The following is a 24,053-nucleotide window of genomic DNA, read 5'->3' as shown; positions in this document are numbered from 1 at the left end:
TATACATATTTGTCTCACCTCTCTCTCTCTCTCCGTCTGTCTGCATACAACTTGAAATGCAAATTTTATACTTGCATGCTAATAAATTGGCCATTAAACAAATTTTCGGATGAGTCATAAAGCCGTGATGCAAAATAATTTTTTGCGCCGATCAATAAATAATTTTCACTTCTGCCGAATGTGTACATGTTTTATGAACGTCGAAGTGGAAGTAATTTAGATTAATTAATGGAATTTGGGATGATGATGAAACATGCGTTATTGAAGGAGTTTTTATAAATATAACTTAGTTTATTTGATTTTTTTGTTATGTTTAATCAATTTACAAAACCGAAACACATATATAATTAATTAATAGAACAGTACATACAGTCTCATAAAAGTAATAATAGTAAATCACAGTCTTGAGTGTTTTCGTATATATATATTTTTTTTGTTTGTTTGTCTAACACGTATTTGATAATTGTGCGTTTGATAAAACTAGGTTTGTTAACTACAAAATTACGGGTGGAGGACTCGCGTTGCAAAATAAATAATTTTAGTCTATAATACTATAACTTCTCGAAACACCTTGAGTTCGTTAGCATCTCTCGCGTGAGTCTCCAAACTTGTTTGGCTGCGTTCTCTAATGCACTCGGGGATTTACCTTTGAAGAGGTCTAGGTTAGGGAGGAAGTAGTGCGGGCAGCGTCTGCATTGCAGGCAAGAGATTAACTGGAGGAAGATGCCGTTTATCCTATCCGCAATGCACGACTCGTCCCATTCCGTCTCCCTCGGATGTTTCTCGCACTCGTAGAGAAGAAGCATTTTCATGTGGTAGCTGGTAACCGGGTTTCCTGGAAGGTCCAGGTGACGATCTCTCAAGGTCTTCAGTATACTTAGGCACCGTTTCCTGCATCCTCCTTGGAGTAGTCGGTTCTCGGCTTCGAGAAAGGAAAGGGCCCAGGCGTCGCCCTCCATCGCTGATTGCTTGCCCTGCAGCGCGATGCACTCTTTGGAAAGTAAATCGAATCCTTCGGTCTTCACTTCGACGACGAGGTTCGGATGTGGCCAAGGTATCTGTGGTAAGGGCCAGTGGGCGGCGGAGCGGGGCCAGAGGCCGGCGCATTTGAAGGCCGGAGTTATTTGCACTATGAAACGCTCACGGATTCTCAACTTCACTTCGGTCGTGTCCGCAATCATCTTCACTGAGTCTCTGTAGGAACACTTGTCACAGGCTTGTGCCACCAGAGTTTGAAACCTAGAGCGCATCTTCCGCGCTGACAGGTAGCCAGAGGCTGTGATGAATTCCACCCACAAAGACATTGAACGTTTACGCCCGTCGCTTAGCTTCAACACGGCGCAGCCGGGCAACGTGCCGTCATCCACGAAGTTCAGCACTCCCATCTGATTCAGGTAGATGACCACCTCGAATTCCGTCGGTGAAATCACCTCGAGGCCGTCGTATCGCCCGTTGTAGTCACTCAGCGAAGAGATGAATCTCGGTTCCTGCACTTCGACTTCCTTCAGCACGTCCTGCACAACGCGGCACACCTCTTGTATGGTCTTGCTGACCTGCAGTTTTCGCGCCTGCACCTTCTCCGTGTAGTACTTGTTCAATTGGTAAACCATTTTCGTTTGCGCCGTTAACATGTCCGGTGGTACTAGCATCCTGGATGTACTATTAGCTACTGCGGTCATCCGACGATGATATCTTCTTCTGTGCGTCGTGTGGCTGGCAGTAGGAGGGAGAGGGGGTCTTCTGTTGGCGATGGTCTTTGGTTGGCGTTCTTCGGTGGTTTTTCCTCCTTATCTGATCTCGTGAGGGACGACGGTAGTGATGGATCGCGTGAGGCCGCCGCTCTGACGCTCTCACTGCAATGCTTCGAACAACGGCAGACGGTGAGAGACGCGGGCCCAGGTGAGAATATACCCCACCCTTTGGAGGCAGGCTCAGAATTTTTCTGTACGCCGCCCTTGTCAACCACCAATCGACGAACATGTCTGATCACTTACTTCCTTCTCACATTGTTCGCTTCTCTTTTTTCCCCCTATATACACGCACACGTACACAAACACTCGCTAACGCACATACATACACACACTCACTCTTATATTTATAACTCTCCCCAAAAAGGGAGAGCAGTGAGTATCGAACGAGTCATTCCGAGGGAGAAATTCAGACTTTCTCAGCCTAAGGGTAATATTTATTTTTCTTCCATTTCAATACTTAACTAAATAAATATAGCAATTTCTATGGTCTTGGTCACAAATAATTACATATTTATACATTTACATTACTTTTATTCAACAGAAAAACAACGTTTCATAAAATAATATCAATTTACAATTTTTACATATCTAAATGTGATTTAAGCAACTACACAGTGTTCAAAATAATAGCTTTTATTTCGCTTTAACGAAAACGAAGTAAAAGCTTTGTAGAAAGTTACATTTACAGCTAAATACATTTTACAATACTAATAAATACTGGAATCCGCTCCAAATATTTACAAACTAATTTGAAAATTTATTTTTATTTTCTATATTATTTATTAAACTTTATATAAAAAAGTCATGAAAAATCACAGATACAAAAAAATTAAAAATATACAAATAATTTTTGAAACTACAATTCTTAATAATTTATAGCACTAAACTTCACTATTACATACTATCATACATTCAATTAATAATTCATGTATTATTAATATCTTTATATTACCTAAATTAAATTTACAGAAAATCTTTAATAATAACATATTAAAAAAAATGATAGTTTACCCGTTCCTTCTGGCATTGATATTACCGAAAACTCGGGTACATTTGCAAGGGGTCAAATGGACCGTACATAAACCTATTTCGACATAAAACCGATCGGAAACCAAGAGTTTACAGTAAAAATGGAACCGAGTGCGTAGATTTATTTCTACAATTAACGATTTTACAACGCTCATTAAACAAATGCAGATAAATAAATCCAATTGTAATTTCGTTTTAATTTCCCCCTGTTCGGTTATTTTCGTTGCATCAATATAATTACTCTATAAATAAATGCATTTTAAACGTGTGAATTTATGATGAAAATTTCATAGAAAAAAAACTTGAGTTATTTTGTAATTATAACTATTACATGACATACATTTAATGATTTATAGCTAAAATACAAGAAAACGCGATTATTGATTATTTTTTTTAATTACGGACTTTTAAACTATAAATAAAATAATTAGAAATAAGAAAATTTATTTTAATTTGATTTATATGTTGAATGTTAATTAAATGTATATGAGTAATATTTTATCAAAACCATTATAGGTCTTATTATGTGTATTTATATAATTACAAAAGTTCTGTTTTAGATAGTTGTAATTATGTCGCATTATTGTCACGTTTCCAGTTAAAGTAGTTAATTATATGACCTCGGGGTCTGAGCGAAAAGATTTAACATATCATTACGCAAAGTCTTTCGAGTAACGTAATTCCTGTAGCTTATCTCTAAAGGTTTATATTTATGTTTTAGTAAATTGTTTAACAATTTGTTTCATATCAAAATTATTAACGGAAAGTCATTTAACATCCATAAAAGTTTACTTCATTTCTTACATAATTTATTTATAATATCAAGGTTATTATTTTCTATCTTCAATTTTAGACTGAAATTGTTTGAATAATCATAATTAATATATAACAAATAGGTAATTATGTGACTATTAATTTAATTAATTGTTATTTTTACACAATTAATGAATTAAATTTGTTCCAATTTTACTCTTATAATTAGTTGTTAATAGGCAGTTATTTTCGTAAAAATAACAAATTGTTTGATTTAATGAAAAATATAGTTTCTTTCTTTAACTGCTGAAGTATGGAATATTCTTTCATATGTTCTTTGAATATGTTAAATACAATTGTAAATACAAGAAACTGGAAGTAGTGAAATGGTTTATTTTGTTAATGACCAATTGTTTAGTTTCTCATGAACACATTACAATATGAATAATGTTTAATGTTTCTAATATATTACAGTTAGTTTTATCAATACAACGTCTAATCTTTTGAAATTATCCGTTAATGCTAAAGACACGTTACATTGCTTGTTAAATAGCAAATAAATTTTGTTAAATTGACTGTTACTGTAAAAAAAAACAAACTAATTATAAGCATTAACAGTTTTTGAAACTGGTTAGTTTGAGCAAAGTTATAAAGCTTCGGACGTCGATAATCTAATTGGCGTATAAATCCGCGTGGTTTTTCTCTTTTAGCGTAAGCACATCAGGTGTACGGTAATAGTTTCAAACGGAATTAATTGCGTTTGTTGTAATCTTAATGCGTTTATGCAAATGCATGCGCGACTCTCTTCCACCCATGCTCAGCACGGACGCACCTCGTCCTCGTCGAATGCGATCTGATAAGGGCTTTTATTAATCGAGCCATTAATTGTTTCAAACTTTAAGCTAATTCGCACGCAAATGACTGGAGATCACACATCAGAAAAGAAAACACAGTTTATCTATTTTGCATACTTCCGACGGGGGTAGTCTCCATCCCCGTGGATTCAATTTATTATTCAATAAGTATTAAAAAAAGAAAAAACAATATATAATATTAAATACATTAAATCACACTCAACAAAATAATAGTTTTTTTTATATAGGAATCAAAGGAATCGATCAATAATAATATTTACAGATATAAATATGATAATATATAATATATATAATAATATAAAAAATTATAATTAATTAAAGCATTCAATAATATTTACAATATGGCACTGAAAGTGTAATCATCGAACCGGGTTTCTCGTCTGTAGCAGTCGTTGATGTCGTCGCACAAAAAAAACATTTTCTTTAATTTGAACTCGAAATAAATCACTTTTACTAAGCCTTTTAGTTTACGTATACATCAGGAATGTTTTACAAAAACTCAATCTCGGTGATTTTATTAGAGCTTTTCTAAGCACCTAGTGTTGGTGAGCATCTCCCTGGTTAGGCGCCAAACTTGCTTCGCGGCGTTTTCCAAAGCGCTCGGTGATTTGCCTTTGAATAGATCCAGATTTGGTAGGAAATAGTGCGGGCAACGCCTGCATTGTAAACAAGAGATAAGCTGCAAGAAGATCCCGTTGATCCTATCCGCGATGCAGGCTTCATCCCATTCGGTTTCTCTGGGATGCTTCTCGCATTCGTACAATAGAAGCGTCTTCATGTGGTAGCTTGTCACCGGGTTCCCAGGTAAATCCAAGTGACGGTCTCGAAGAGTCTTTAAGATGCTTAAGCATCTCCTACGACATCCGCCCTGCAAAAGTCGGTTTTCCGCCTCTAAGAAGGATAGCACCCAGGCATCGCCTTCCATTGCGGATTGCTTGCCTTGCATAGCGACGCTCTCCTTGGAGAGTAAATCGAATCCTTCTGTTTTAACCTCGGCGACGAGATTGGGATGGGGCCAAGGTATGTGCGGTATGGGCCAGTGGGCCGCAGACCTGGGCCATACGCCCGAGCATTTAAAGGCCGGTGTTATTTGCACAACGAATCTTTCGCGAATCCTCAGCTTGACTTCCGTGGTATCCGCGATCATCTTCACCGAGTCTCTGTAGGAACATTTATCGCATGCTTGAGCGACCAAGGTTTGAAACCTGGAGCGGATCTTTCTGGCCGAGAGATAACCGGAGGCTGTTATGAATTCCACCCATAAGGACATGGACCTTTTGCGTCCGTCGCTAAGTTTCAGGACAGCACATCCTGGTAGGGTACCGTCATCTACGAAGTTGAAGACGCCCATCTGGTTTAGATAGAGGACGACTTCGAATTCGCCCGGGGATATGACCTCGAGGCCCTCGTATCGGCCATTACATTCGGTCAGAGATGAGATGAAGCGCGGCTCTTGGACCTCGACCTCCTTGAGAACGTCCTGCACCACTTTGCACACTTCGCGGATCGTCTTCGCGATGGTGCCCATTCGCGTCTGTACCCTCTCACCATAGTATTTGTTTATTTGGTATAGCATTTTCGATTGGGCCGCTAACATATCAGCGGGCACCAGCATGTTAGTTATTCGGCCGTCGCTTCAGGACTGCTTTCCGCTCAGGTAAACACAACGGAGCAGGTTCGAAGAGGCGGAGCCAGAAACACCGCCCACTTCCGCAGGATTGCCACCTCGGTGCGTGCTTTCGGATGGGCGCGGCCGTCCGAAGCATCGATTCGCGCACGCTCCGCCCATCTCCCAACACGCCACTCCTGCTGTCATTCCGCGTTTGATGCATTCCTGCAGGACCGAATATTCCTATTAGGAGCAGAGTTCCTCGCCGGTGCAATTCGCTTTTTGTTTATTTACGGTATTTTTCCTTATAATGACAAACCTACAATGGGATGAAGATGTTTCGGTCAGATCATCCGTCAATACCCTCTTCAGACAACAAAGCCGTAATCCACCCCGCGGAGATGCACGGATGGCCATTGTTTGCGCAAAACGCTCTCTCTTCATCTCCGTTGCCTATTGTCAAGTACTTACGTCGGTTGCTCTTTTCTGCATTGCCGTTGCGCTCTTTGCGTCTTTCAATTCGGCTCCTCTTTTACGCCGACTTACACATGTTTATTTTCTATGCCATCTGCTTATTTCGTCACCTAATTAACTCTCACTCTCAGCATCATCATCATCACCCATCCGACTTTTTTGTTGTTGTTTTATTTTCATACTCATAGTGAGACAGAGACGCAAAGTGTCGTGGAGAGAAAAAAAAAAGCGGATCCAGTTATTAAAGAGTTCTCCTCCTAGGAGTGCTCCATAAATTATACAAGAACGCGTGTAACATGTAAGTAGAGCTAATAGCTCCAGTCTGCATTAAATCGACTGTTATAGTGCGCGCTTTGTTGAACATTATTTTATTGCTTTCGTGCCCTTTTTTTATAGTCGTGCATAAAATTGCTTAACTTTGTAAGCAAACATTTACATACCAAAACCGATATGTTTTTCTTTTGTCATTGCATTTAATTTGTGAGCAAAAAGAAGAAAACGTTTCGTGTTTGTACAGAGTAAGTACGCTTGTCTAATAAGATCCAAGATAACACCACATATATATATTTTTTACATTCACCTAATTTACTTGCATAACTTACATTTACAAAAATGTTTTAAACGTAAATTAAATACAAAAAAAAAATTAAATAATTTTAAATTCTAAACAATTATTAGATGTTGTTTCTTTTCTTATATTAGAAACATATAATAGAAAACTTACGTAATATTAAATTGTTATGTGTCCGTATTTTTACATCCCAATAAAATTACTTTTAAAAAGAAATAACATAAATTTATTTTATTTTCATTTAAAAAAAATCTGTTCTCTTAAAATAGACAATAAAAAGTTTTATGTGGTTTTAAGTTTAGTTTGGATCATTTAATGTAGCATTAACTATATTTAAGTTAATATTGTAAAGTTATTCGGTGCTCATTAAATATCTCAATCTGATTCCAGTCATTTTATATAAAATAGTCTATAATTATTTAGAACACATTGACAACTCAAAAGTTTTTAAACAGGAATAAGTAAATTATTATAATAATATATTCAATGAAACAATATGCATTATAAATATAGATTTATTATTTCTTTCTTACAGAATAATGAGACATATCACAGATATACTTTATTGACGGAAAACTAAAATCTGAAATGTGGTTAACAATGTGTTTTCATATTACTGATAGAAATGAAGTTGAATTAATTAAGTGTATAAATCAGTCACATTTAATTACATTACATGTACAGTTTCTTTTTACTTCTGTTGCGTCGAGCCGCTTTCATAATTAAATTATATGAGCTTCCATTTCGCCTGAATAATTCATTAAATTAACGTTTCTTTGGAGGGAAAGAAAATAAACAAGCAATAAATAAAGTATTAACGCCGAAGGTAGGAAGAAATATAAAACGATATTTCAGTAAACAATAAAGAAAAAGCGATGAACTTGGGACTGCGTGTGTTTTTCGTTTCGGAAGACGCGTGGTGCCAATTAGTTGTTTGTTCTGGGCTCGGCGAGAATTACGTTCGAATTAAATTATATTTAAAGGAGAATTCCGGGAGGACAGGAGGGAATGAAATAAAAGGCAGAAACGGAGAGAATCGAGCTGGATGGAAAATAAAAGGAGAGACGAGTGAACGGTTTGTTTGTTTATAAGGAATGCGTTTAATGGGCAAGTCAGGTATAATAAATAAGTGAACCGGAGTTGTCTGTCGGTTTTAATTACGTTAGTTAGATGCGAAGATAGGTGCAGGCGAAGGTGTATCGTATATCAGAAGCAACCTGCTTTACCTGTTGTCTTGAAAAAAAAAATCGAATAGCCAACGCAGCTTTGCTTTCGCGTCTGAAAATTGGAGAATTCACTTAGTGACGATTCCTGGGTTTGATTTTCTGTTTCGTTATGTGCTTTGTATTGCATTGCGTTGCATTACCAAAGGACTTTTAATTGCGTTAAGGCAGAAAGTGCAGTACGCGATTTAATTCGGTTAGCAGAGGCACCAGCACTGACAGTAATTTTGTTTATGGTGATCGGTGCCACCAATGAAGCCCCCTTTTTCTCGTTTAATCCGATCGAACGGCGGCGGTAATGCAATTTCGGACGCATTATCCGGACACCCTCTTGAAAATGTCGAATGAATGAATACGCCTTGGGGGGGGTCAAAGTAATTCAATTCGCTCGAAACGGCAGATATAAATCATAACATTGCGGCATAATGAGCATCGCCGAGGACGATGTTCAGAATGCGAGCTATTCGGAGGAGACTCAGACCTCCCTGGATTCGTCTGCTGAGGGTATTCGTATCCCATCTGGGCCCAGTTAAGTAACAGGATACGGATACCGAGACTTGCAACAGTATTGTGTAGTAGTATGCAAGCGCCACTGCGAAAATTGCTTGGAGGTATTCGGGTTCCCTAATTTGAAACACCCCCGCATCCTTAAATGCAATATTTTGGTATGCCCTTTCATCGCTTCCAAATTAGTTCCGAATGCCGAACCACCCAAAGACACTTAATTAGTACTGAATTCTTATCCCGAGATAAACGTCGGAGGAACCCCACTTGCCTCACATCCTCTTCTTCTGCTACAACCTTTTAAAATGTAATTATGCAAGTCTTATTTTTAGACTTGACAGACGATGATTTACTTTCAAGTTTTGTCAAAAACGTTTCCATTCATTCATTTAACGCTTATTTAAAACAGTTTAAATTGTCATAAATATTTTCATTAATAACACTTATTTATACACTTTATTTGTAAATTCTACTATTATTTTCACAATGAAAATTCCTTTACTCATTATAAATTTGCAAATACACGACATATATTTTTAACTTAAAACAGATCGAATTCTGTAATATTTTAGTTAGTAAATAATAATTAATATTTGATAACATTATTTTCGTAATTTGTAAATATTTCCTAATAGTTGTTATTAATTAATTGAATACAAAATATTTAATATTACATTATTTCCATGATTGAATTGTAAATAATTGCAAACAAACATAATTTGTTGTATCCGTTTTAAGTTGTAGTAAAAAAAAACCAGATACAACTACTCAAGCTTTCCGTTTTAATTTATATTAAATGCTTGAGCAAATACAAATTGCACAGTAATTTATCAAAAAGTTAATTGTATGTCAACGGGTTTTTCAGTGTAAAATTTTTGCTTTATGAACTCTTCATCTTAGTTTGAATGCATCCATAAAATACAATAGGGCTACAAAAACGTGGTTGGGCCGCAGGGAGGATCGGGAAGGAATTAATTGGCGATGCGATGAAGTTCTTTTTGTGTGTGCGTTCGCGGTTGTTGATAGTCCTCTGACAGCTGACGGTGATGTCTAAATTAGCGAGGCATTTATATATCCTGAAGCCCCTTTGGCGTTTATCCAACCATACACACTTTATGGGCTCGCGGACTCGGAATTGTGCAACTTTTTTCATCCTCTATTCCGCTCTTCCTCAAGAAGAAGAAGATCCACACCAATACAATCCGATGCCCAAAGATGAAAGCCGTTAACTTCTTCGTTTCGGAACTGCAGTTTTGCGGTTGATTGAGGCGTCACTCGACATAAGTTCTGCATTAATATTCTTAAGTGTGTGGAACCACTCAGCGACTTCCTCTTTCTGTCTGCTATTTGCTTTCACTCCAAGCAGATTTATGAGTTCCGTATGTGTGCTATACTTCTTTTTTTCTTTTCATTCTTCCTTCTTTTTTTCGCATATTTAATATATAGATCTGCGCTTTTCGCACACGCGCCATTTCCTCTTAGTACAACTAACTTTTATTTATTGCTCACTCATTGTTCGTTAGAATCCATTCTTTGTGAAGAGAGCTTCTTTCTTGCCGTCTTGCGCTTTTTGTTTTGTTTCTTTACTTTTATTCTGTTAAAGACTATATATATAGATTGGGATGAAACAGGTATATATGAGTGGAGAGTTGTATTTAATTGGCCGGTTCGTTTCGTTCCTGCTCTCAAGAAAACGGCCTTATCTCGGGGACAAGTTTAAATGCTAATTGACATTTATAACGTATGACCCTAAAAGTCCGGGGGAATTTGCGACGAAATAAAACGCGATTTACGAAACCCAATATCCGAAGATGCGAAGCGTCCTTAATTATACCCGCACTAATTGCCTTTTTTTCCGAAATCAATTATCGACGTATCCAGAAACCATGTTTTACTTGTTCCTCGTTTTTTAACTCCAACGACATCCTCCATTAAGTCGCTAATTTTGAGTAGTTATTTTATCACAATATTCCATTATATATAATGTTATATAAAATACAGAATTCTATCTAGAAATTACTATTTTTTTTTACAAAAAAATGAGTATTATACAATATAATTAAAAAATAGCAGTATTGTTTTCACTCAAAAAATTTGATTATGTAACCTAATTATCATTATAAACGAAGTCTCTATAATCTAGTTTTATAGTGTAATCTTTGTGAAAGTAAAGAGAATTTTTGAAAAAAAAAAATGATAGTTAATACAGGTGATTATAATTTTGAAATAAGATTTATTTTATTATGGGTTTAATTTTTTATATTAATTTGTAAGTGTTTGGGAAGACATTTAGAAGTAATGAAGACCTTAAACGTGTCGCCCTTGTTTTAAATGAGGAAGAGCGTAAACAGTTACAGCCACTTTAACGGCGATCCATAAAAGCTAAATTGATTATAATAAAATGTTGATTCGATTTCACTCGTCTGGTTTTAAGTGCGTTCTTCTACTTTCCCGGATTCAGCAATTAAGATGTTCGACAAACCCCACTAATGCTCCATAAATAATCTTTATTACATACAATAATTCCACGCTCTATCGATTCCCTTGTTTTATAAATTTTTTTTTTGTTGTCGTTTTAGAAAATTGATGGAAGTGTTTGTATCCGATTAATTTATGTGTCCGTGCGGGAGGGCAATTTAGCAGGGGCTTTGAATTTGTGCTTCGAAATTAGTTAATCCTCCCTCCAAACTAAAAAAAAAATAAATGAAAGAGGAATCGTCGTCCGCAAATACGTATATACGGGGTCTGCTGCAGACATGCATTACCATCGTGAGTTATGGTGTGTCCTCAAACACCTGGCCGCACCTTGCCGGGATTTATCCAGCAAACCAGAAATAAAAGCCACATGCGCTTGTTCACACATTGCGGCCGAATCTGCTCTTCGAATCTGGCTCGCAAACGCCTTTTATCATCATCACCATCGTCGTGGTTCCTCGGAGGGGTGATGAAAAATTAGAGGGCCGTAATGATCGGAAGGAGGATGCTGCAACTTTGGATTGCATCCGTATTTGCGGTGATTAATATTCGATAAGCACGCAGCGGTGTGTAGGGAATTACATCACTCCGGACGCCCTTCGTTGTGTTCTGCACGCGCCCTTCGTTGTTTGCTGGGCTGCGCCGCATCGAACCGAGATAAAGCACGTCGGAAAGGACTAATTTTCAAATACAGCAAATGTCACACGGACCTCTTGAATATTTCATTAGAGAGCCCTTTTTTCCCTATTTACTCGCCAGTTACAATGGCCGCGTATCCTGGCGACGCCGCGTCCAATAGCGAACGGACTTCAACTCGCATTGCCAAGGTGTTAATTAGATAAGGGAGATTGATATTTTCCGGTCGCAGGGCTACGCACTGAAACGACAAAGAATTTAGTTTGTTATATACGCCATCTTGTTTTCCTTTGTTCCAATGTATTCATCGCAATCGCTTTTATATCCTTTTCAATTGTTTATTAACAATTGATCCCATTCATTTTGTAATCCTTAAACCGGATACTCTCCAAACAATACTTCCCAAATAAATTATCAAGTATTCCATCTGTTAAAGTTATATTTACATCTGTTTTCATCAACATTTTTAATCAGTTCTTAAGGAATTGTAATCAAAAATAAACACTCTTCTTTAATTTAAAAATTCTATCACATTCGTCTATAACAGAGTATAATTTTATTAGTAACAGTTTTTAAAGTGAAATATATTATATTTTTCCCTCATTCATAAGTTTAAAGTTGGAACTATATATTGGTTAATATTTGTTTTTCCACTTTAATAGAAGTGAATGGAATAACGAAATTCCGATAAAAAAATAGTTATAAACTTTTTAGTAGAATTGTCTATACTTTATTCAAAATAAAGGTACAGAGTAAATTATTTTGTTTTACCTTTTTGTTAGTATTTTGTCCTTGCTTTGCGAACTTTTCTCTGATCTCGTTTTCCATATTAATAGTATTAGTTTACTTTTTCAATAAAGTCTACTTTTTAGTTATATTACTATTAGAAATGAATCATTTTATTGTTATTTTAAGAAGGGTCTTTTTTCATAAACATATACTGCAATTGAATACGTTAATTGTACATGTACTGTTATCTGGTATGTATTTGTTTGTCCGTTTGATTGATTGAAATACGAAACGTCCGATTAGATCGTAGCAGTCGAGTACTTTGGTTTCACTTTGTTTTCGTCCGAATTTTCGTTTCATCCCCGCTGTTGTTTTGATGCAAGGGGGAAGACGAGTGATTGAAGTGCATGTGCGCAATGTCAGCTTAGTTATTCCTGCGGGATATCGAGGGGGAGAGAGACCCTTAATCGGAAATATGAGAGTGTGTACTAATGGGGTTGTTGTATCTCTCTTGTCGTATTCATTGTTGTCGACGCGAGATGAGATTATAGAAACCTGGGGGCCGGTGTCCCGGTGAGGATGTTGCTAAGTGCGGACAGCGAACACAATGAGTCCCAAAATCTCTTTACATAAATCACCTTTCAATCATATTCATTGCATCAGTTTGGCTATGACCAAGCATATTTTCAATAGTTTTTTTTAAATGAAAGTGAGAGCAAGTGATGAAGCGGAGAGTTGATGTTTGATGAAGTGAAACAGTTTTATTCTTACATTCTTTTGGGTAAATACCCTGAAACTGAAAAGAAAAAATATATTTTCAGATAACAAAGAATGTGCATGAAATACACGTGTATACGATAACATTTCTTATATGAAATATAAACATAAAAGTCATATTTATTAGACATGCAACGAACATATAAAAAGTACAGGTTTAACAAAATATCTTGGAATTATTACTGGTAAGACTTAATTGATTTTTTTTACTTCAACTTTTATCGTGTTACTTTCCTAACTGGTCATTGAAAATACAAGTTTTCAATTCATTTTTAGAGCTTTAATTTAAAAACTAAAGTTTTTCTACTTTTAGTTAATTGAATATTAGTAATTTGAAAATTAATAAGAATTTTGTGTAAATATACTATTTAATAAACCTAACTGAGATTGAGACATTTCTGATGGTATTGAATAATGTCAGTTATATAACTCTTAATAATTTCTTATTAACAGAAGTGTTTTCGTTTCACTTCAAGAAGAATTATAGAATCAATATAAATTAAAACTGAAATATAATTTTCTATTTCTTAATTTAATAAAATAGTAGTTGAAAATTATAATTTTACTTCTATTTTTTGTTTGTTATATCGAATATTTACATAGATTAATTAAAGCTTCACAGTTTTTCTAATTTATGATTCACTTAAGTATATGAACTTTGCAGCTGTCTTAAAGAACTCTTTTTTGGTTGAAGAAAGTTATGTTCTAATAATAATGCTTGTATGTTTTGTCACTTCCGTTTACTAGTTTTTGAGAACTTCATTGATCTAATTTAAATAAAATTGTGCTATATATTCATAATTTTAATTATAAAAATGTGGGTAATCGAGACTCATTTACGTGGAAACTAATTATATTTAATACAGTAGCCTTTGTTAGATCGTAAAGTTTATAATTCATAATGCTACTGTTACTTCTTATGTCTATATAATTATGAAGAATAATGAAATTATCCTTTCAATTATTCTATTAACAATTGTATAGAATAATTTTAATTTCCCAGTTAACACGTCAATTGAAATATTAAAACTTATTTGTTACTTTTATTTTGAAAATATGGAATTAATTAAACTAAACGAATTCATTATGGAACAGTATATCAAAATGTAGGTGTGTCTTTTAAATTGAAAAATATATTACTTGAAAGATCAAAGCTTTTTGTTTCTATTCAAATTTCAGTTGTGAAATTTAAACTAAACTAATCATTATGAATAAACATGTCCAATTCAAAGTGTATGTAAACCAAAAAATATATGGTATTAGAAAGATCAAAGCTTTTGTTCTGTTGTGAAATATGAAATACTAAGAATTAAACAAAACTAATTTATTGCGAATGGGAATGCCTTTGTTGTCAAGATTAAGACTAATAACTGTTTGAGGTCGGTTCATTCCCTATGTGTTTCTCTTTAAAGTTTCCATTGTCCTCGGTATCATAATTAAATGGTTTTGCTTTCCTGCTGCTGCTCCGTGCATCGTAAATAATAGAAATCGCAATTGAATTTTTTATGAAGTCAGCCATCCGATGCGGTCTATGTGTATTACGTGTGTTATGTGTGTACATGCAGGATTGCAGGATGTGGTGGTGTTTTTGATGTCAAGATGGCCGCGGCGTGCGCGAAATTGGTGGGAGGAGTTCGCGTTTCGCTATCATATAAAATCGCAGGCATCGATCGGTCTCTCGACCTCCACATTGGTAAATTCGCGGCGTCTGCGCCCGACTACAAAAGCCCCGTCTATTAACCTTCTTCCTTCTTCTCCAACTGCCTGGCATTACTCTGCCAGAATAAGTGTAACAAATGGTCGTCGTTACGCGCAATAGAAGATGCGACGACGAAATGCCGCCATTCCCTGTGCAAATCATTGTCTAACGTTTTATCAGAATTTAAATCCAATTGGAATTGAAATTGACTGTGATTCCCATCCATACAGGATAAGATAGATGCATCAACAGATTTTCAAGATTTATTGAAATCAAGCTGATATCAATCCTTATCATTATACTTTTCAAATATTTAACTTTACTTTATAGATAAACTTACTTTGACTATTCTCAATCATCGAACTTAAATAAAATGGTGAATTTCATCAAAAAATATTTCTCTTAAGTTTAATATAATTTCTTATTCAATTTTATTCAATATTATGAAACAAACAAAATACATTTTTTTAAATTCATTCATTCAATATCAACGATTTTATAATATAAAAACTCATATAAATTTAATATTAAAATCATTTTTCTACAATAAGTAAAATGTGCATATATTTTCATCATTCAAACAGTCTTCTTCCTTCCCCCTTCTTCATTTGGCTTCCGCATTACGCGCCAATAAGCCAATCAAACAGTCTTACATAAGCAAATATAAAAATTAAAAAGTATTTATATAATTCTAAATAGAAATAGTTAACTGTCACAAAGGGCTCGGAAATGACAGTTTAATGTAAAGAAATATTTTTAGAAATTTTATAAATTGATTTCATAGTATGTTTATTAACGTAATGTTATTTAATTAATTCACAATTAGATTTTGACAATTAGAAATTTGGACACGATTTTTCCAATATATTTACATAATGTTGAAGAAACTCTATAAAGCTACAAAATCTTCAAAATATAGGGATATTATTACCGAATTTTACATTAAAATTATAAAAAAAACTAATAAGAAATATTAACATGATTATTTTAATTATAATGAGAAATAATTGTAATATACACAATTTTAATTGTTCATATTTAATACTCGTTTAATACAAAGACTGAAAAACAAAAAAATAATTAAAACAAGTAAAATTGTTAAAGAGAAAAATCTTATTTATTTTTAATTATAATATGCAAAATACTTTCTATTACGATTGAAAATTATTTTTTGATTATTAATAACTTTACTAAATAACATACTGTTGCAATTATTTCTAATAATTACTCAGTTGTTTTGATTTTTATAAAAAGCTGATTTTTATGAAAATATTAAATTTTCACTATGATTATGATTATTGTGTATTATATAGTGGTGAGTCTAATTATTATAGATTTATAAATCAATAGTGAAATTTCGAAATCATTAATCGCATTTGATTTTACTTAGCAGAAATAAGTTTTTTTTTATAATTAACAAATGTTAATTACTATTAAAATATTACAGGATCATTATTAGAACAAACAAATTAATTTAAATTGTTATTCTGTTTTGTTTCGCAAACAAAAATTTAAAACTCCAACTTTTGTGAATTTTTATATTATTAAGAAAATAATATTACATTAATTAAAGAAGTTTCTTGGTACTTAATATTTAGTAAATTACTAGTGAAAAATTGTTAGGATACATTTATTTATTAATTTGTGATTGATGGATTGTATATAAACATAGGTATTATATAAGAAAGAAAAAATATTGTTTTCTATCAAATAGAATATAATAATTTATAGGACGATGATCATTAATTCAATGGAAGATTAATTAACATTGTATTTTGATGTACGATAAATACGATATAATCGCGTTTCTGAGTATTGAAAAAGAAAGAAAAAAGTCTATTTTATTTATATATTTACGCTGAAGAACATCTTTCACTCCCCTGTTTCGTTATATTATACAGGCTTGTCTGCTCTTCCTTATTTATATATATTTTATATATATATATGTATTATATACATTTCGTGGTCGACGTCGTCGTTTCTTTTTATCCGTTTTCATATTAATTTATATTTCATTCTTTCCGAGCGTCTCTCGATCTCCTCCTCGTCAGTTGTATATTTTTAATGGCCGTGGTTTTCAAGAGATAGAGCTTCGGTAATTTATAACCCCCGGTTCGACTGTCACGGTGACATTTAGTTTATGTGGACCTTCCCAGATCGGAATGCTCAGATAACACATGATATTCTAGAAGCCATTGTTTTATTCTTGTACCGTACACTCGGAACGAAAAACACGACGAACGGTCGAACAGACGGGGGATGGTGGTGGAGAGGTGAAGCCAAAACGAAAAGAAGCGAAAACCGAACAGAATAAGACTAAGAAGAACGGCGAACAAGAAGAGCACGAGCGCAAGGAGTAGGAAGGTAACCCAGGTCCAAAAGGTGGCTCGTAAAATATGGTCCGTTCTCTTCTTGTAAAGCAAAACCTCGGGATTTCCTTTCCTGTCGCTCGATTTTCGCTCTCTCACGTGTTTTGATTTACGCGGCGCGAAGTATTTTTATTCAATTTCCTGAGCTCTTTATAAATAAATACGTACGCACGGTGCGAGCGGCATGTTTTGGCTTCGTTTCTTCATCTTCCTTCTACCACTTCTTCTTCTTCTCGTTTCTTTTTTTTTGCTATTCCTTTTGAAATTGCATCTCTTGCATCACGTCGCAATTCATCACCGACCGTACGCGTGATGTTTATATTAAGATGGAATCTTTGGTAGCTGCGACTAATTACCGAAATGGCCGATGCAATTCGCTCGGTAAATTGTCCTTTACTTTCGGGCTCACAAAGAGCAATATTCGAGCAATTTATATTGCGGAAACATAAAAAGAAAAGATGATGTTGTTATTTTTGACTGCGTGCGTTCACTTATTTCAATTCTTACTTTTTTTTTCATTTCAGGTTTTGAAGTACTGCGATCATCTCCATGGCAAGTGGTACTTCTCCGAAGTGCGGGCGATCTTCTCTCGTCGGTACCTCCTGCAGAATGTGGCCATCGAGATCTTCCTCGCAAGCAGGAGTAAGTATTTCATCTCGTTTCTCATTGAATCCTTGAGGGATACGTTTGCTACACATCCGTTATTTTCAGCTTCGATACTCTTCGCTTTCCCTGATCAAGCCACCGTGAAGAAAGTTATTAAAGCCCTCCCTCGCGTTGGGGTCGGCATAAAGTACGGCATCCCACAGACTAGGTGAGTTATTATCCAATTTCCAACCCCTGAACCTCTCTAATCCCAAATGAATATTCTGTTCTTACTCTTTTGTTCAGGCTACATTAAATGTAAAACAACAACGTTTTCAATTAGTTTCTACATACATCATTTTTAGTACCAAATTTCATTGACTAATCTCTTTTAAAAAACGCAATAGTGCAAAATAATTCTACATATTTTTTTATCCATATTATAGAATACTTTAATTATAAATCAACAAAAATTTCAATTAATTTTTTAAACAATTTTTTTTTAATTTTTTAAAACATTATTATCACACCAATAATTACGAAGGTGACATTCAGTTTTATAAAACAATTTAATCTTTTATATCAAATATTACTTACCTATGAATAAAAGAAGAATTTTCAAATTGAATCAATAAAGTGAAAAATTTGATTTTTTTATGAATTGAATTTAGATTGTTCATTAAAAACTCCTAAGAATGATTTTTGTTGTATTCAAAAACAATAATTCCTTTTTAATATTTTATTGTTTTACATGAGTTAAAGAAAATGATATTTTAGATATAATTTACTAGAATGGAATCGATTTGTAATAATAACAAGTAATAATGATTAATTATTTGTTTAAAGTTACATCATTTCTATTAATTGTATTTTATATTTAAACTAAACAATTTTAGGAGCAAAAAGAAAAATATTAAATTAGTTCAAAACTAACTTTAGACTTTTTCTACTAATAACAGAATAATATTTACGTATTAAACCGTTTTAATAAATAAGTTACTGAAATATACGATTCGTATTTTGACTTGAAACTGAAATATTTTATGCGAATCTTTGTGCGAAAATCCCATTGTTACAATCATTAATTCAGTGCCATTAATTTATCTTTCCACGGCCTGCCATTAGGGCATCTAATTATGCAAGTTCTTCTTTTTTTCGCTCGGGATTCGTCCGTGAAGCGGGTGCAATAACTAACGACGTTTATCGGGAAAAATCTAAAGTTTCAATTATAGTAAATTTGTTTACGCAACGAACCGAGCGGCGCACATAAAGCATGTTTATTTTAATTAGCAGACAGTTTATTAATGAATAATTTAATGCAGGAAAACAGTGCAGCAAACGTAATTAATTGATGAGTGTCCATAATTTGGACTGTTATTAGATGTTAAGTGATTTTCGCAAAACGTTACTTCAATAAATGTCAGTAACGTAGCAAGTTTTTCTCTCTATTTTCGTTTCATTAAAGTAAAAACGTAATGATAGCATTTGGTGTTAATCTAAATTGCACGTTTAATTGGAATGAAAGCAGATTTTCAAATTGCTTCACACTGAACTAATTAGGATTTAAGCTCATCGTTGCGTAACTGCAGTTATTTTTTTTAACTCTCTTGAATATATTTTTCAAATTTCATGATATATAATGAAGATTCTTAATAAAGTTGAAAAAATATTATTTACATTCGTTTCAAAATCTGAATTCATAATAATAATCTTAAAATGTAAATTGTAATTTAATATAATCATTATTTATTTAGTAGAAAGATTTTAATATTTTAATTTATTGGAAAATATAAATTGTAATAATCGTAATGACATTCATTTAGTTAGACATTGAAATTATTAAATTGAGTAAATGGGGTTTCCAGGTTTCAATGTGCAGGAGTCTAGCAGCTGTCATGTTATTAAAACAAATGTGCTGAATGAAATATATCTGTTGGTTTCATTCAATTAAGTAGCATTTAACCATGTATTAATTAGTTCTCACTTATATATTATTTCAGTGATAAATTTGTATTACTTCAATTGAAGTTTTTTTCACTCTTTGATTTTTATTTACAAGATTTATGTTGTTTCAAAGATATATTATTATGTAATTATATAATTTTCAATATTTTCATTTTGTTACTACTTTCTTCTTTATGATTATTAGAAAAGAAAATGGATTATGTTTTACTCGAATACAATTCAGTTAATATGCAGAGAAATCCATCCAAGTTTTGTTAATTTAAAATACCAGATTTATGGACAAATCTTCACTCGTACAAAAAGATTACTAATCGTGACATGAGATATAAACTTTTGTCAGCGATAACAATTATTGTTAACATGATAGTGTAGTTACATCCTACTTTATAGTGTGGATACTGCATTAGAAAATCTTTCAATTAGATTTTGGGGATTGGTTAACATCAGTACATATTTTTTTTATTAAATTAAAAGGATTGGGTGATATTGAAAATGGGTACAGGATTGATTTATCGTTCTTTAAGGACTTATTTATTAGATCGATATTGCTAAGTAGTAAAATAAATTTACAAAATAGCCGGGTGGTACAATATATATTGGGTCGTCCCCTGGTATCGGGACGTGTAGGTTGCGGCCGTCCGTAATTTATGGTGTGTTTAAATGTTCAGAACGTTATCGAAAATCAATGGTAGATTGCACTCGTTAGGTGCGTGAAATAAGGTGGATAAAGGTGGATTCGCCCCCAGGGCTGATACCGTCTCCTCCTCTTTCCCATCCTCAGCCTAGGTAGTTTTCCCTGTTGTCGCCTTTGCCGTCGTTGTCGTCTTCCTCGTCGGCGGCGGCAATTTATGAATGGCAGTGGCCAGTAAAGTGGCGTATCTTTAGTGGCATGTTTCCACAGTATTTACATTCGCAAGTCTTTATGGCAGATATATAGAAGTTGGCGACTTCTTCTCGCTCCCCAAGAGATATTGCTACGGCCGGTCGCATCCTTCGAAACACTATCGTTCTCGCATTACAAAATGATTTGTATTGCTCCCACATCGCCCATCCTCGATTTTTATTTTCCACATAAATAACCGCGCCACGTTTCATAAATAAATTCTTTATCTCCTCCGTTTATTTTGCAGACGAGCCAGCATGATGTCTCCTAGGCAGCTGATGAGAAACTCCAACATGACGCAGAAATGGCAGCGCAGGGAAATTTCTAACTTTGAATACTTAATGTTCCTGAACACCATCGCAGGTAAGGAAAATTATGTGCATGTGTGCAATGTGCAGTAAGGATGGATAAGAGAGGCTCAATTGAAATAACAGACACCAGTCTCCGTACGTATGTAAATCGACCTGGTTTTGTTTCGAACGACCAAAGACCTAAAGGTTCGTTCTCTCTGTTCACGTGTGTGTGTGTTGTTACCTTGCGTATGTGTAATGGTTTCTCGGTAGCCGGGAAATTATTCCTCGTTGACAGGCCGTGAAGTGGCACCAAGCAAACAGCGGAACAAGACTTTTTGTTGTGGCTGGCGACGTTCGCGACGGCTGGCGCGTGTTCTTTCTCTCTCCTCCACCGCTGAAGATGTCGCACGCAAAATTAGCAGTTGTCGGCTAGAGGGTGGAGCGGAGGGCCGATACTAAATTAAAAACGTATACATCATGTCGAGGCTATTTTCGGGACTCATTAAATCACCGTGCATCCGAACCCTTAATCATCATCATCTTCGTAGTCGCCGCTTCCTCCCGAATAAGGAAACCATTAATTTTAAAATGGTATAATTTGTATGATGCCAACCATTTTTTCCTTCAAAATATCTGTTTTTCTTTCGGATCTACCTCAAAGACCTTTCCAATTTATAAATACATATTCTAAACAATAACAACAAATACTTGTTAATTCTTCAAAATTGTAGAAACATTATTCAATTTTTTTATTTCGGAAAACCTGTAAAAGTCCTATAAAAGCATGTCTAATAAAATTTCAAATTAATTGTTGAGAGACGAAACAAACATTAACTAGGTTTTTCAGTTCATTACAAAAAGTAAACAAACAAACTTTTATTTACTCTTTGTTAAAGTTTGTATTGGTGATCAACTTTACGTACACCCTTGTTGCATGCTATTTCACTCCACTTTTATTGCTCCCTGTACCAAAGTAATTGGATTTCTATTTGTGACAGCGCTCCGAGTTCTCTTCCTCCCGTTGCGTTGTACTTTATTTTAGATTTTTTTGGTCGTTTCGCGTCAGATTTATTACACTGTCTTTCCCTCTTCGTTTTCTGTGTGTGCTATGCGTTTGTCTGTTTTTGTGTTTGCGTTTCGCCCGTGCGCTCTCTCTCTCCGCGCGAGTTTCTGGTGGGGTCGTCGCGACGCCGGATGGGAGATGTCAGTGCGAATTAGGCGCCACCTCAGTCACCGTAACGAAACGTGGGGGGATTTCCGCACCCTTCCGTACCAGCCCCAACTTGATCCCGAAATAATATACCCCTGCGCTCCCTCCCTAAACTCCAAATACTATGGCCTTTTTCGACTCAATAGACACTGCCTGTATAAAGCTCAGTATACAAAAAAATATATTTATACTCGAGGATCCTGATTAAAATACGTTCTTCCCCCGAATTACGCTTCTAAAAAGCAATAACAATGGTAGCATTACTCATAGCATGATCCATTTGGGTAGAACTTTATATATAATCAACAAGTTGTAATTGGATTTGTCCAACTGAAATTGTAAAATCATGTAATTGTAAAAAGATTTATATTGTAAAACAAATCTGTTTTCACAAGATGTAAATGTGATTTAAAAATTTTGCAGGTCGTACTTACAATGACTTAAATCAGTATCCGATATTCCCGTGGGTTCTGACGAACTACGAGAGCAAAGAGTTGGATTTAAGTCAGCCTAATAACTACAGGGATCTTTCTAAACCTATTGGAGCTTTGAATCCGAGCAGAAGAGCTTATTTCGAGGACAGATACAATACTTGGGAGCATGAAAGCATTCCACCGTTCCATTACGGCACGCATTATTCCACGGCTTCGTTCGTTTTGAACTGGTTGATCCGAACGGTAATGACCCGTGCATTTATCGAATATATTCCTATACTATTTGTAATTTCTACAGGAGCCCTTGACTACTATGTTCTTGGCGCTGCAAGGAGGAAAATTCGATCATCCGGATCGTCTGTTCTCTTCCGTTGCGTTGTCGTGGAAGAACAGCCAAAGGGACACCTCGGATGTGAAAGAGTTGATCCCCGAGTTCTTTTTCTTACCAGAGATGTTTGTAAATAGCAACCATTACCGTTTAGGGAATCAAGATGACGGAAGTATCGTGGACGACGTTGAACTACCTCCATGGGCTAATTCCCCTGAAGAATTCGTTCGAATCAATAGAATGGTACGGTTACAGTGAAACAGGATTTTGGATCAATGCTAATTTTTTGTTGTATCTTTAAAGGCTCTTGAATCCGAATTTGTATCGTGTCAATTACACCAATGGATCGATTTGATTTTTGGTTACAAACAAAGAGGACCTGAAGCTATTAGAGCTACGAACGTGTTCTATTATTTGACCTACGAGGGTAACGTTGATATGGATTCTGTAAATGATAAAGTTATGAAGGAAGCAATTGAGAACCAGATTAGGAATTTCGGGCAGACTCCGTCTCAGTTGCTTATGGAGCCGCACACTCCCAGAAGCTCTGCGATGCATTTGGTAAGAGTATCAAGATATTCTTCATTACAAATTTACTAACAATCATATTTATTTTAGTCGCCGATGATGTTTTCTGCAATCCCTGACGATGTCTGCATGACGATGAAGTTCCTTTCCAACTCGCCGATTTGTCATATTTCGGCCAACACCTATCCTCAATTAGCTTTGCCATCAGTGGTCACTGTTACCATGCACCAGCAGTTCGCCGTAAACCGTTGGAATTCTGGATACGCCGCAATAGCGCAATCCCCAAGCTACGCAGAGTCGCCCCAAAATCAAGGAGCCAATTTACCGCTCTCGATGGATCCTATTCTCTGTAA

General features: G+C 34.9%; 3 protein-coding genes across 11 annotated transcripts in view; 1 reads left to right on the top strand and 2 right to left on the bottom strand.

Annotated features, from left to right (window-relative positions):
• The window catches only part of LOC108560309 (neurobeachin), a 110,414-nt gene that overhangs the window by 85,181 nt on the left and 1,180 nt on the right, over window positions 1-24,053 (top strand). For all 9 annotated transcript variants that reach the window (XM_017917798.1, XM_017917824.1, XM_017917847.1 and 6 more), the window contains 7 exons: window positions 17,999-18,116; window positions 18,186-18,288; window positions 21,155-21,270; window positions 22,834-23,087; window positions 23,143-23,415; window positions 23,476-23,733; window positions 23,791-24,049. In XM_017917798.1, coding sequence (XP_017773287.1) covers window positions 17,999-18,116; window positions 18,186-18,288; window positions 21,155-21,270; window positions 22,834-23,087; window positions 23,143-23,415; window positions 23,476-23,733; window positions 23,791-24,049 — 1,381 coding nt within the window. The remainder of the gene's footprint in view (window positions 1-17,998; window positions 18,117-18,185; window positions 18,289-21,154; window positions 21,271-22,833; window positions 23,088-23,142; window positions 23,416-23,475; window positions 23,734-23,790; window positions 24,050-24,053) is intronic.
• On the bottom strand, window positions 427-1,902 carry LOC108560358 (protein mab-21). The gene has a single exon (XM_017917875.1). It carries the CDS (start codon window positions 1,677-1,679, stop codon window positions 552-554), a length of 1,128 nt encoding a protein of 375 aa, XP_017773364.1. The 5' UTR covers window positions 1,680-1,902; the 3' UTR covers window positions 427-551.
• Window positions 4,738-6,037, bottom strand: LOC108560366 (protein mab-21-like). Its single transcript, XM_017917887.1, has one exon. The coding sequence runs from the start codon at window positions 6,021-6,023 to the stop codon at window positions 4,926-4,928; it is 1,098 nt and encodes a 365-aa protein (XP_017773376.1). The 5' UTR covers window positions 6,024-6,037; the 3' UTR covers window positions 4,738-4,925.

This window comes from Nicrophorus vespilloides, unplaced genomic scaffold (genome assembly GCF_001412225.1).
Source record: "Nicrophorus vespilloides isolate i.1.1-1 unplaced genomic scaffold, Nicve_v1.0, whole genome shotgun sequence".
NCBI lineage: Eukaryota > Metazoa > Arthropoda > Insecta > Coleoptera > Silphidae > Nicrophorus > Nicrophorus vespilloides.
This window is presented reverse-complemented; position numbering and strand designations above follow the sequence as displayed.

Coding starts and splice junctions, on each gene's coding strand:
- LOC108560358 (XM_017917875.1), bottom strand. CDS start 1,679: ATGACCGCAGTAGCTAATAGTACATCCAGGATGCTAGTACCACCGGAC.
- LOC108560366 (XM_017917887.1), bottom strand. CDS start 6,023: ATGCTGGTGCCCGCTGATATGTTAGCGGCCCAATCGAAAATGCTATAC.